General features: G+C 51.3%; 2 protein-coding genes across 8 annotated transcripts in view; one reads left to right on the top strand and one right to left on the bottom strand.

Annotated features, from left to right (window-relative positions):
* The window catches only part of DDX54 (DEAD-box helicase 54), a 28,167-nt gene extending 25,497 nt beyond the window's left edge, over positions 1 to 2,670 (bottom strand). For 3 of the 5 annotated variants that reach the window (XM_030938760.1, XM_030938761.1, XM_030938762.1), the window contains exon 1: positions 2,474 to 2,668. In XM_030938760.1, the coding sequence (XP_030794620.1) occupies positions 2,474 to 2,647 (174 nt within the window). In that variant the 5' untranslated portion in view covers positions 2,648 to 2,668. Of the gene's footprint in view, positions 1 to 2,473 lie in introns of all 5 variants that reach the window. The other 2 variants (XM_030938763.1, XM_030938759.1) reach the window with 2 other exon arrangements.
* Positions 2,667 to 9,992, top strand: RITA1 (RBPJ interacting and tubulin associated 1). Of its 3 annotated transcripts, none has more exons than XM_030938766.1 (4): positions 2,667 to 3,214; positions 3,386 to 3,509; positions 3,879 to 4,244; positions 8,947 to 9,992. In XM_030938766.1, exons 3-4 carry the CDS (start codon positions 3,943 to 3,945, stop codon positions 9,452 to 9,454), a joined length of 810 nt encoding a protein of 269 aa, XP_030794626.1. In that variant the 5' UTR covers positions 2,667 to 3,214; positions 3,386 to 3,509; positions 3,879 to 3,942; the 3' UTR covers positions 9,455 to 9,992. The 3 variants fall into 3 exon arrangements, with proteins under 3 accessions (XP_030794626.1, XP_010367066.1, XP_010367065.1); XM_010368764.2 differs by having other exon boundaries at positions 3,378 to 3,509; XM_010368763.2 differs by lacking the exon at positions 3,386 to 3,509.
* Positions 9,993 to 12,385: the final 2,393 nt, after the last annotated feature.

Genomic DNA, 12,385 nt, shown 5'->3' with positions numbered 1-12,385 from the left:
CAGCATGTCCTTCAGTCTTTTTTTTTTTTTTTTTCTGAGACAATCTCATTCAATCACCCAGGCTGGAGTGCAGTGGCAGGATCTTGGCTCACTGCAGCCTCCACCTCCTAGGTTCAAGCAATTCTCCTGTCTCAGCCTCCCAACTAGCTGGGACTACAGACACGTGGACTACAGGCATGCGCCACCAGGCCTGGCTAATTTTTGTATTTTTAGTAGAGACGGGGTTTCACCATGTTGGCAAGGCTAGTCTCAAACTCCTGACCTCAAGTGATCCGCTCACGTTGGTATCCCAAAGTGCTCAGATTACAGGCATGAGCCACCACGCCCAGCCTCCTTTAGTCTTTTCAACATTTTTTTTTTTTTTTTTGAGACAGAGTTTCACTCTGTTACCCAGGCTGGAGTGCAGTGGGGCAATCACAGCTCACCTAGCTCAGGTGATCCTCCTACCTCAGTCTCCCAAGTAGCTGAGAATACAGGCACACAGCACCATGCCCAGCTAATTTTGTATTTTTTTGTAGATGCAGAGTCTCACCATGTTGCCCAGACTGGTCTTGAACTCCTGACATCAAGTGATCCTCACTCCTCCGACTCCCAAAGTGCTGGGATTACAGGCACGAGCCATGGCACCTGGCCAACAATCTTTGAAACATATATAATCATTTACTTGCCTTCTACAGATGTGGAAACAGTTACAGAGAAGTTAAGCAACCTCTCCAATGTCCCACAGCCAGTGCAAGGTTGGGCCAAATTTGAACACAGGGCGGTGCTGTGAGAAAGCCCTTGGTCTGAACTACACATAGACTCCTCTTCTTTGGTACTCACTACCTCTGCCCACCTGTGCTGTTCATTACCTTTAGTAGTTTCTCTACATTTGTTGAGCACCTACTGTGTGCCAGGAGCTGGCTAGGCTAGAAGGGGAGGGAGACGGTGGGATGAGGTCTCCTCCAGTTCCTGCCTTGGGGTATGATCCTTTCTCTTCATATAAATGCCCATTTACTCATCTCCTTGCCCTGAGCCTACTTGGTGCCAGGCACCTGCTGGGAACAGGACTGTGGGAAATAATGGGCAAAACCTTTCTGCCCCATTGGTGCTCACACCTGTCCCCTCATGTGCATACATGTAGCATTCAGTAATGGAAAGGGCACAGGCCTTGGAATCAGACAGTCCCAAGTTTGAATCTCCTGGCTCTTGTACTCACAAGCTGTAGGGTCTTGGTCAAGTTTCTTTTTCTCTTTTTTTTGTAAAGCTGGGATCTCCTTTTTTTTTTGAGACAGAGTCTTGCTCTGTTGCTCATGATGGAGTGCAATTGTGTAGCCACTGCTCAGTGTAGTCTCCGCTTCCCAGGTTCAAGTGATCCTCCCATGTCAGCCTCTCTAGGAGCTGGGACCACAGGCAGGCGCCACCACGCCAGGCTTTTTTTTTTTTTTTTTTTTTTTTTTTGAGACAGAGTCTTGCTCTGTCACCCAGGCTGGAGTGCAGTGGTGCCATATTGGCTCACTGCAACCTCTGCCTCCCAGTTTCAAGCGATTCTCCTGCCTCAGCCTCCCAAGTAGCTGGGATTACAGGCGCGTGCCACTACAACTAGCTATTTTTGTATTTTTAGTAGAGACAGGGTTTCATCATGTTGGCCAGGCTGGTCTTGCACTCCCCACCTCAGCCTCCTAAAGTGCTGGCATTACAGGCTTGAGCCACCGCAGCCATCCTAATTTTTTAATTTTAATTTTTTGTAGAGTCGGGGGCCTCCCTATGTTGCCCAGGCTGATCGTGAACTCCTGACCTCAAGCAATCCTCCCACCTCAGCCTCCCTAAGTGCTGGGTTTACAGGCGTGTAGCCACTACACCAGGCCTTTGACTATTTCTTAACCCTCTAGGCCTCAATTTCCTCCTGTGGAAAAATGAAGATGACAGTTGCCGGTGGTGTTAGCACAGCGTTGGTGTGAGGGTTACATAATAAGGCTGGTACAGCTCTTAGTATGGAGCCTGGCACATAGTAAATGGTCAACAAACACAAACTGGCCGGGCTCATGCTAATTTTTAAATTAGTTTCCCAGAGGTTTGGGGGCGTCACTGTCTCAAGCCACGCAGTCCGGCCTCCCCTTAACTCAACCTCCCAAGAACGCTCCAAACTCTCAAAAGTCAGATTTTCTGCACCGGCACTTTTCATTGGGCGAAAGGCAACCAGGATCCGCCCCATGAGCAGGAGGCAGCCAATGAGAGACGCGCGACCAAAACCCGGCAGGAAGGCCCGCAGGCTCCAGCCCCGGGATCCCAAGGCTCCAGCCGCGGGACCCTGAGCCTGACAAGCCCCGAGACACGTGCTCAGGCCGGCGGTCCCAAGACCGGTCCTGGGGCCAGCAGCCTCCCTCCTCACTCTCTGCGGAGCCCACTCCCCAGCTGGGGAAACTGAGGCCTCGGAACGCTGCCGGGAGCCGGGTCTCGGGCCCCAAAATGCGTCCCAGCCCCACGCGCCTACCTTCCGGCCCCGGGCGTCATCTTCCGCCTGGATCTCAAACTCGCCGTCCTCCGAGTCGCTGCCGCGGACCTGGGAGGCCGTGCCTTGGCGCTTACGGAGCCCCTTCTTCTTCTTCCACTGGGCCATGGCAGCTCTCGACCTAGGGCCGGCCGCCGGGCGCTTGCCTGCCGCCATTCGGGCCTCGGGCTGGGAACGCAAAAGGGGGCGTGGCCTGCTGCGCGCACCAACTGCTTAGGAGGGGGAGGCGCGATGGCCACGTGACCTCGGCTGCACTTTCGCCAGTGCCTGCGGCCCTGGGCGGCCTAGTACACCAGCCGCTGAGTGAGTGGCACCAGAGGCCCCTCGCGGTGTTTAGGTACCTCCTGGGCGGCAGGGGCGTGGCGCCCGCCCCTGGGCGGACTCCCCCATCCCCTGGCGCGAATGGTCCGGGCCGCGTCCGCAGTGCTGCTGGCTGCTCCCTGTTTGCTGGGTGCTAGGTGCTGGGTTCTGGTTTTCTGGATGCGCGCGCCGCTCACACGTCGCCTGTGCCGGCTCCTCGGGTGAGGTGGTCCGCGCGCGGTGCCCCCGCACGGCCTGGGCTGCCGGCGGTCCGGCGCCCCGGGCATTCCGGGCTGCAGATTGACGCGGATCCCGGATGCACCTTGCTCCCCAGCGCCCTCGCCGAGGGGTCCAGACCTGGTGGGAAGAAGACGAGGGGAGGGGTCCCTGAGGACCCCGATGACTACGAACCAAGATGCTCAGGTAGGAGAACAGCTCAAAAATGCAGGGATCTCGGGCATTTTTAAATCGGGTCATTGATTTGGGAGTCGCAGAATGTGGGGCAGTGGGGGCGGCGGTGATCTCCCGATAGCAGTGTAGCCAAGTACACAAGCTCTGGACTCAGATTTCACTTGCACCGTTTTAGCTTTATAGGTGTGACCTACACATGTGACTTCACCTCAGTTTTGTGATCCGTAAAATGGACAAATTCGAAGCTACTTCACAGTGCTGTTGAGAGGATTAAATGAAACAATGCTTGTAAAGCTCTTTGCAGGAGGTAGGCATGGGATCCACGCTGGCTGTCATTGCCCCCGCACCCATCAGTACACACAGGATATAGAAAAGTGCCTGCCTCCCCTACCACCATAGTGCGTTTTCTGGTTGGTGCCTAAATGGGCACAGGTGTCATCTCTCCTTCACCCCCCAGTCATTCTATAAATAATTGCCAGTAGCACCCCTTTCTCTACCATTTTGACAACTAAAAAAAAGCCAAAAACATTTCCAAAATGCCTCCTGAAGTTGACAGCTCCCCTTTGAGATACTGGTTGAGAGAGAACTAAACCCTTGGGATGAGAACTTCAGAGACTACCGGTCTTCCTCCATTAGCACTGCTGTGGCTCAGGGGTGGTACTCTGACCTCTCACAGGGAGCCTCGGAAGCAGGGCCTGGCCGGCAGAGCACACCTGCTGTCACCAGGGACCACAGGCGGCATGAAGAACCCTGTGGGGCTCGCCGTCAGTGGGATGCAGACCCTCCGCCTTCAGCACCGCTGCCGGGGTGGCTACCGGGTCAAGGCCAGAACGTCGTATGTGGATGAAACACTGTTTGGCAGCCCAGCAAGCACCCGGCCTACCCCACCAGACTTTGACCCGCCCTGGGTGGAGAAGGCTAACAGAACCAGAGACGTGGGCAAGGAGGCATCGAAGGCCTTAGGGGCAAAGGGGAGCTGTGAGACCACCCCCTCAAGGGGCAGCACCCCAACCCTCACTCCAAGGAAGAAGAACAAATACAGGTAATGGGGTAGGGAGGTACAAATCCTGTACTTAGTGCAGCCACCTGGATTCCAGTTACAGCCCTGTTGTTCACCTACTCTGTGACCTTGGGCAAGCATCTTGACCTCTCTGAGCCACAGTTTACTGGTGTGGAAAATAGGACCAATGATTCCTACCTAGGGGGATTGTTGATGGATTAAATGAGAGAGGGGTCTGCAGCGCTTCGCACAGTAACCTAATACTTAGAAAGCTGTCAATAAATGGTAGTGTTGATGGTTGTGATGGTGGACTCCCTATCCCCAAATATCACAAACTGGGCATCTGAGGCCCAGAGGTGTCAAGTGATGCGTAAGATCACAGAGAAATTTGCATAAGGTTATTAATATTAATGTGATCGATCCTTGAAATGGCATAGATGTGGTGTTTCTGAAGTCATTCTGAAAATGGGTTTTGGCTGGGTGGGGTAGCTCATGCCTGTAATCCCAGCACTTTTAGAGGTTGAGGTAGGATCACTTGAGCTCAGGAGTTTGAGACCAGCCTGGGCAGTGTGGTGAAACTGTGTCTTTACAAAAAATACAAAACTTTGCCAAGTGTAGTGGTGTGCACCTGTACTCCCAGCTACCTGGGAGGCCGAGGTAGGAGGATCGCCTGAGCCCAGGAGGCAGAGATTGCAGTGAGCCAAGATCACACCACTGCACTCCAGCCTGAGTGACAGAGTGAGACCCTGTCTCAAAAAAAAAAACAACAAAAAATTGAAAGTGGGTCTTGCTGCATTTTTATGAACAAGTTAGAAAAATAGGAACTAATGCAAGTTGTTATTGTTGTTAATTAATTAGATTAGAATTAGATTATTTGGAGTGTTTCAGATTAATATCAGCCTGGAGGGAGGTGTCTAGTGGTGAGCCACAGGACTCTGTCCTGTTTATTGTTTTCAGTGGTTTGGACAAAGACACAGAAGATGGCCGGGCGTGGTGGTTCACACCTGTAATCCCAGTACTTCGGGAGGCTGAGGTGGGCGGATCACGAGGTCAGGAGATGGAGACCATCCTGGCTAACACGGTGAAACCCCGTCTGTACTGAAAATACAAAAAAATTAGCTGGGCGTGGTGGCGGGTGCCTGTAGTCCCAGCTACTCAGGAGGCTGAGGCAGGAGAATGGCATAAACCCGGGAGCTGGAGCTCGCGGTGAGTGAAGATCGCGCCACTGCACTCCAGCCTGGGCGACAGAGCGAGACTCCATCTCAAAAAAAAAAAAAAAAGAAAAAGAAACAAGACACAGAAGATTAGCACAGTAGTTGGCTAGGGCCACCGTGACAAAATACCACAGACTAGGTGGCTTAAACAGCACAAAATTTTTTTTTTTTTTTTTTTGAGATGGAGTCTCGCTCTGTTGCCTAGGCTGGAGTGCAGTGGCACGATCTTGGCTCACCACAACCTCCACTTCCCTAGTTCAAGCGACTCTCCTGCCTCAGCCTCCCAAGACTACAGGCACACACCACCATGCCTGGCTAACATTTTGTTTTTTGAGACGGAGTTTCACTCGTTTTGCCCAGGCTGGAGTGCAATGGAGCTATCTCAGCTCACTGGAACCTCCGCCTCCCAGGTTCAAGCGATTCTCCTGCCTCACCCTCCCGAGTAGCTGGGATTACACTGGCTATTTTTAGTAGAGATGGGGTTTCTCCATGTTGGTCAGGCTGGTCTTGAACTCCCTACCAGGTGATCCACCTGCCTCGGCCTTCTAAAGTGCTGGGATTACAGGCGTGAGCCACTGCGCCTGGCAATTTTTGCATTTTTAGTAGCGATGGGGTTTCACTATGTTGGCCAGGCTGATCTCGAACTCCTGACCTTGTGATCCGCCCACCTTGGCCTCCCAAAGTGCTGGGATTACAGGCGTGAGCCACTGCACTTGGCCACAACACATATTTATTTTGTCACAGTCTGGAGGCTGGAAGCCCAAGATCAAGGTGTTGGCAGGTTTGGTTTCTCCTGAGGCCTCTCTCATTGGCTTGCAGTTGGCCACGTTCTCACGGCGTCATCATAGGGCCTTTTCTCATTTTTTTTTTTAATCCTTCAATTACATGCAAGGGCCTTTTCTGTATACACACACACCCCTGGTGTCTCTTCCTCTCATAAGAACACCAGTTCTATTGGATTAGGATCCCCCACCCTTATAATGTTATTTAGCCTTAGTTACCTTTTTTTTTTTTTTGAGACAGAGTCTGGCTCTGTCGCCCAGGCTGGAGTACAGTGGCGCCATCTCGGATCACTGCAGCCTCTGCCTCCCAGGTTCAAGGAATTCTCCTGCCTCAGCCTCCTGAGTAGCTGGGATTACAGGTGCACACCACCACACCCGGCTAATTTTTGTATTTTTAGTAGAGACGGGATTTCACCGTGTTGGCCAGGCTGGTCTCGAACTCCTGAGCTCAAGTGGTTCGCCCGCCTCTTGCTTTCCAAAGTGCTGGGATTATAGACGTGAGCCACCGCGTCTGGCCAGCCTTAATTACCTTTAATTAATCTGAATAATTAAGGCCAAGTGTAGAGACATTTGGGGTTAGGGCTTCAACATACAAATTTGGGTGGGCACAATTCAGTCCATAAGAACTGGCCAACTAAATTTAGGGTTCATTCTGAGCCACAGGGACATATTTCAGATGAGAGAAATGAAATGAGAATGGGAATGATGCCTATTATAAAAACAAGAATCAGTTTTTGCCAGTTCTGTAGACAAGGCAGGGTCAGGTGGAGATTAACAACACTGATACCTACAACATGGCTGAAAACACTGAGGTAAAGATAGGCTGCATTAACGGAAGTATGGTGTCCATGAAGAGGGAGGTGCCAACTCCCTGCTCACCTGGAGGATGGAATTTTCTTCTGGATGCCAACAGGTAAGAGGGTGTCAAGTGAGGGGTTGCATAAGAGGTAGAGAAGTTACTGAGCAAAAACCTTGGCACCAGACATATGCAGGCATTAGCCAATGTGGTTTGAGCAGCTAAACCAACTGGCAAAAGTTGCCCTTTCAAAGACTTGCAGTTTGGGGATAGAAACACTTTCAGTCCTGGCCAAAAACGATGGGCATGGAATCTTGCAGGTATGCCATGAATATCTGTTGAATTAAAAAAATAATAATAATAATAGGCCAGGCAGGCTGACTCAGACCTGTAGTCCCAGCACTTTGGGAGGCTGAGGTGGGAGGATTGCTTGAGCCCAGGAGTTTGAGACCACCCTGGGCAACATAGTGAGATCCCTGTCTCTACAAAAAATAAAAATATTAGCAGGGCATGGTGGCGCATACCTGTAGTCCCAGCTACTCTGGAGGCTGAAGTGAGAGGATTACTTGAGCTCAGGAGTTCGCGCCTACAGTGAGCTATGACTGCACCACTGCACTCCAGCCTGAGTGACGGAGTGAGACTCTGTCTCTTAAAAAAAAAAAAGAAAAGAAAAAAAAAGGCTAGGTGCGCAGTGACTCTTACCTGTAATCCCAGCACTTTGGGAGGCCGAGGTGGGTGGATCACGAGGTCAGGAATTCAAGACCAGCCTGGTCAACATGGTGAAACCCCGTCTCTACTAAAAATACAAGAATTAGCCAGGTGTGGTGGCACACACCTGTAATCCTAACTACTCAGGAGGCTGAGGCAGGAGAATCACTTGAACCCAGGAGGCAGAGGTTGCAGTGAGGTGAGATCGCACCGCTGCACTCCAGCCTGGGTGACTGAGCGAGACTCTGTCTCTGGAAAAAAAAAAAAAAAAAGAAAAAGAAAGAAAAGAAAATGGGCACAGTGGCTCACTCCTGTAATCCTAGCACTTTGGGACGTTAAGGCAGGGGGTTGCTTGAGATCAGGAATTCAAGACCAGCCTGAGCAACATAGTAAGATCTGATCTCTACTGAAAAAAAAAAAAAATTAGCTGGGCTTGGTGGCACCGTGCCTGTAGTCCCAGCTACTAGGGAGGCTGAGGTGAGAGGATTCCTTGGGCCCAGGAATTTGAGACTGCCGTGATCTGTGATTGTGCCACTACACTCCACTTGAACGACAGAGTGAGACCATGTCTCACAAAAAAAGAGAAAAAGTGGAGGCTCTAAAGACTAAGGTTATAGTAATTGTGACTCTCGATTGCAAGTGACAGAAAACTTATTCAAACTGGCTTTCCCAGGAGAAGGCATTTGGGGCTCCTGTAAGAGGGGCTCAAACTGTGGCTAGAACTGTCTGTCTCCACCTTAGTGCTACTTTTCCCTGCATGCCGTTCAATCTCCAGTAGGAAGGAGATGGCCACAAACTGCTTTGGGCTGACATCCTATCAGCTTAGCAAGAAGTAAAGTCAGGTGGCAGAAAAACATCTCTTTCCTAGTAGTTTTCTGCAAAGGGGTCCTAAGGCAGATTCTGATTGGAGAGGCTTGGGTCATCTGGCCATTCCTGAACCAATCCATGTGGCCAGGAGGATGGAATATGCAAATTGTCCAGACCTGGGGCACATGCCTGGGAATTGGGTCAGGATGCAGGGGCAGTGGATATTTCACAAGGTAAAATCAGTGGAGACCGGGGACAGTGGTGCCACAGAAGGCTGTGGCCTCGCTGTAGGTTTCAGACTGGGAGACAGGGACTCCTGGGATCTGCAGGGAACCCTCCTCTGCTGCTGCCAGTGCCTGGGGATGGGTGGGAGAGCTGTTAAAGTTTTGAGGGGTTGTTCATCCCCCCGCTTATGGCGTTTATCTTCCCTTTGCCAGACTGATCAGCCACACCCCGTCTTACTGTGATGAGTCGCTGTTTGGCTCCCGATCTGAGGGCGCCAGCTTCGGGGCCCCGCGGATGGCGAAGGGGGATGCCGCAAAGCTCCGTGCTCTCTTCTGGACGCCACCAGCTACCCCCAGGGGTAGCCACTCGCCCCGCCCCAGGGAGGCCCCACTGCGAGCCATTCACCCCGCTGGTCCCTCCAAGACAGAGCCGGGGGCGGCGGCAGACTCCCAGAAGTTATCCATGGATGGGTTACACTCTTCATGCCCCCTGAGGCGGGGACTTTCCCATTCCCTCACCCACCTGAATGTCGCCAGCACTGGTCATCCAGCCACCAGTGCCTCCCACACAAATGGGCCTCAGGATATCAGGCCTTCCACATCAGGGGTGACCTTCCGGAGCCCCCTGGTGACTTCCAGGGCTCGCTCAGTTAGCATTTCAGTGCCAGCTACCCCACGACGAGTTGGGGCCACCCAGAAACCAAAGCCCCCTTGGAAATGATACTCTTTCATCAGGGTTGCCTATGGGGCCACGGCAAGAGGTATAGCCCCTTGCCAGGGTAGGAGGACATTCATCACCCAGGGAACCCAAGGTATGAAGCCCCTGTGGGGGCAGACAGACATAGCAGGGGTGGGCAGTGCCTCCCTTTATCCTGACAATCTCTAGTCGATTCCTGCCTTTTTCTCCCGATTGCGGATGTGGGGGCCACCTCTAAGATGCCGTCTCCAGTCCTGTCTCAACCACACTCCAAATTAGTGCCAACCTAGGGGCCTGGCACCTCCCACATCATCCATTTTCTTGCTGCCAAGTGCAAATAAACGGTGTGATTGCCAACCTGGAGGGTCCCCTCTCCTTCAAGCCAAGCTTCCTGCTCCGGATTAGTTTCCAACTGAGTCTACAAGCCCTAAAGGAGTTTTCCCAGGCTGTGTGTGAAGCCTGGAGAACACAAGGGCAACTGGGAGATTTTTGAGTGAACATTGTTTCATCTTAATATGCCTCTGTATTTATTTTCATGTACTAAATATATCAGCTTATCAAAGCCATGAATGTTCCTTTTTTTCCCCCTTAGGGTAAAGGCCATTGTTAAGCCTGAGTTGATTTAAATAACAAAGTTAAATACAACAGGTAGTACAAGGATGTGGCAGACAACATGACAGTGGTGAGTGGGTGACTGAAGTTTGGGAACCCGGGGCCTCAGGAATTGCTGGACTCTTCCTCCCATAGGTTTCTGGCTAATGCTACTAACTTGTGGTTGGCCAGCTCTTCCTGAGCTCAGAATACAGACAATAGTATTTTTTTAGTTTTGTTTTTAAGTTTGTATGTGTGTGTGTTTGTTAAGGTAGGAAATAAAACAATGGCTAGGACTATGCCAAGTGGAGAGTCCAAGAAAGCCAGACAGTGACACGTGTGTCTGCAGAGCACTTAGAATGCAGCCCGGGGCTTAGGAAAAGCAGCAAAGCCTTTGCACAGATGGAATTGCACCTGGATTGGGCAGCGTAGGCTGGGCTCTGGGCCTCTCCTTGCCCCCATCTTCCTGTAAGGCACCTCCAGGAGGCACCAGGATTCTAGGGAGTCCAGTTGGAAGCCACATCATCCGTTTGGTACGTCTGCCTCGGGGCAGGGAAGAGTGGACACTGCTGGGGTGGGAGATCTGCAGTGCCCAGGACCAGGGACACACGGAAACGCCTGTGGGGTCAGGCAGGGCAACTGCGCTGTTATGCAAACATGCTTTGTTTTTTGGTTTTTTGTTTGTATGTTTGTTTGTTTTTGGTGATTCTTTTGTTTGGTTTTGTTTTGTTTTTTAAGACACGGGGCCTTGTTTCCTTGCCCAGGCTGGAGTGCAGCGGCGCGATCATAGCTCACTGCTGATTTGACCTCCCGGCTCAAGCCATCCTCCCCCTCAGCCTCCTGAGTGGCTGGGACTACGTGCATGTGCCACCGTGCCCAGCTAGCTTGTTTTAAAAAATTTTTTTGGACCAGGCGCGGTGGCTCACACCTGTAATCTCAGCACTTTGGGAGGCCGAGGCTGGTGGATCATGAGGTCAGGAGTTCGAGACCATCCTGGCTAACACGGTGAAACCCCATCTCTACTAAAAATACAAAAAATTAGCTGGGCGTGGTGGTGGGCACCTGTAGTCCAAGCTACTTGGGAGGCTGAGTCAGGAGAATGGCGTGAACCTGGGAGGCAGAGCTTGCAGTGAGCCGAGATCATGCCACTGCACTCCAGCCTGGGTGACAGAGTGAGACACCATCTCAAAAAAAAAATTTGTAGAGAGGGATTTCATTCCTTCCAGTAAGAAACAAGAAAAAAGGGGAAAAAAAAGAGTCACGAGTGGGCTGGTCTCAAATTCCTGGCCTGAAGTGATCCTCCTGCTTCAGCCTCCGAAAGTGCTGAGATTACAGGTGTGAGCCACCTTGCCCAGCTGTAATGTGCATTTTAAACACATAGAATGTTTAAGCTTCCTGGAACTTTCACAAACAATTAGTTACTCATGCCCAATTCAGTTTTTCCTGAAACATCCATTTATCTTTTGCCTTCCCATCTTCCCCTTAGTTTCCATAGACATAGGCCAGAAATACCTCTCTTTCCTGGCTGGGCATGGTGACTCACGCCTGTAATCCCAGCACTTTGGGAGGGGGAGGCCAAGGTGGGTGGATCACTTGAGGTCAGGAGCTTGAGACTAGCCTGGCAAACATGGCAAAACCCTGTTTCTACCAAAAATACAAAAATTAGCCAGGCATGGTGACGCATGCCTGTAATCCCAGCTACTCGGGAGGCTGAGGCAGGAGAAATCACTTGAACCTGGGAGGCAGAGGCAGTAGTGAGCTGAGATCCAACCAGTGCACTCCAGCCTGAGCAACAGAACAAGACTCTTAAAAAAAAAAAAAAAAAAAAAAAAAAAAACTCTCTTTCCTCCCAACTACAGTAAAATCTGGCAATAGCCCGAGGTAACACTAAAGGGTAACTGACACCAGGCTGTGGTGTATGTAAGGCAGTTGGGGGTGGTGAGGACAGGGGCAACCTACTCTCTACCATCTAAAGGGGGCTGCTGCTGCTGAGCCCTAGAAGACGTACAAGCCTGGGATATCTGGATGATTAGATTTTTTTTCCAGGAAAGGGAGAGTGCTGGATTTCTATGTGGTGGCCCTCAGTTTTTTAAATGCCAACAAATAATTTAAAAATAATTGTCCAGGCCAGGTGTGATGGCTCATGCCTGTAATCCCAGCACTTTGGGAGGCCCAGGCAGGAGGACTTCTTGAGGCCAGGAGTTTGAGACCAGCCTGGGCAACACCGTGAGACCCCGTCTCTCTAGCCACCTTTTTTTGTTTGTTTTGTTTTGTTTTATTTAGTCTTGCTGTGTCACTCAGGCTGGAGTGCAGTGGCACAATCTCAGCTCACTGCAACCTCCACCCTCCCAGACTCAGACAATC

This window comes from Rhinopithecus roxellana, chromosome 10, assembly GCF_007565055.1.
Source record: "Rhinopithecus roxellana isolate Shanxi Qingling chromosome 10, ASM756505v1, whole genome shotgun sequence".
NCBI lineage: Eukaryota > Metazoa > Chordata > Mammalia > Primates > Cercopithecidae > Rhinopithecus > Rhinopithecus roxellana.
The sequence above is the reverse complement of the archived record's forward strand: the minus strand, read 5'-3'. Positions and strand labels throughout refer to the sequence as shown.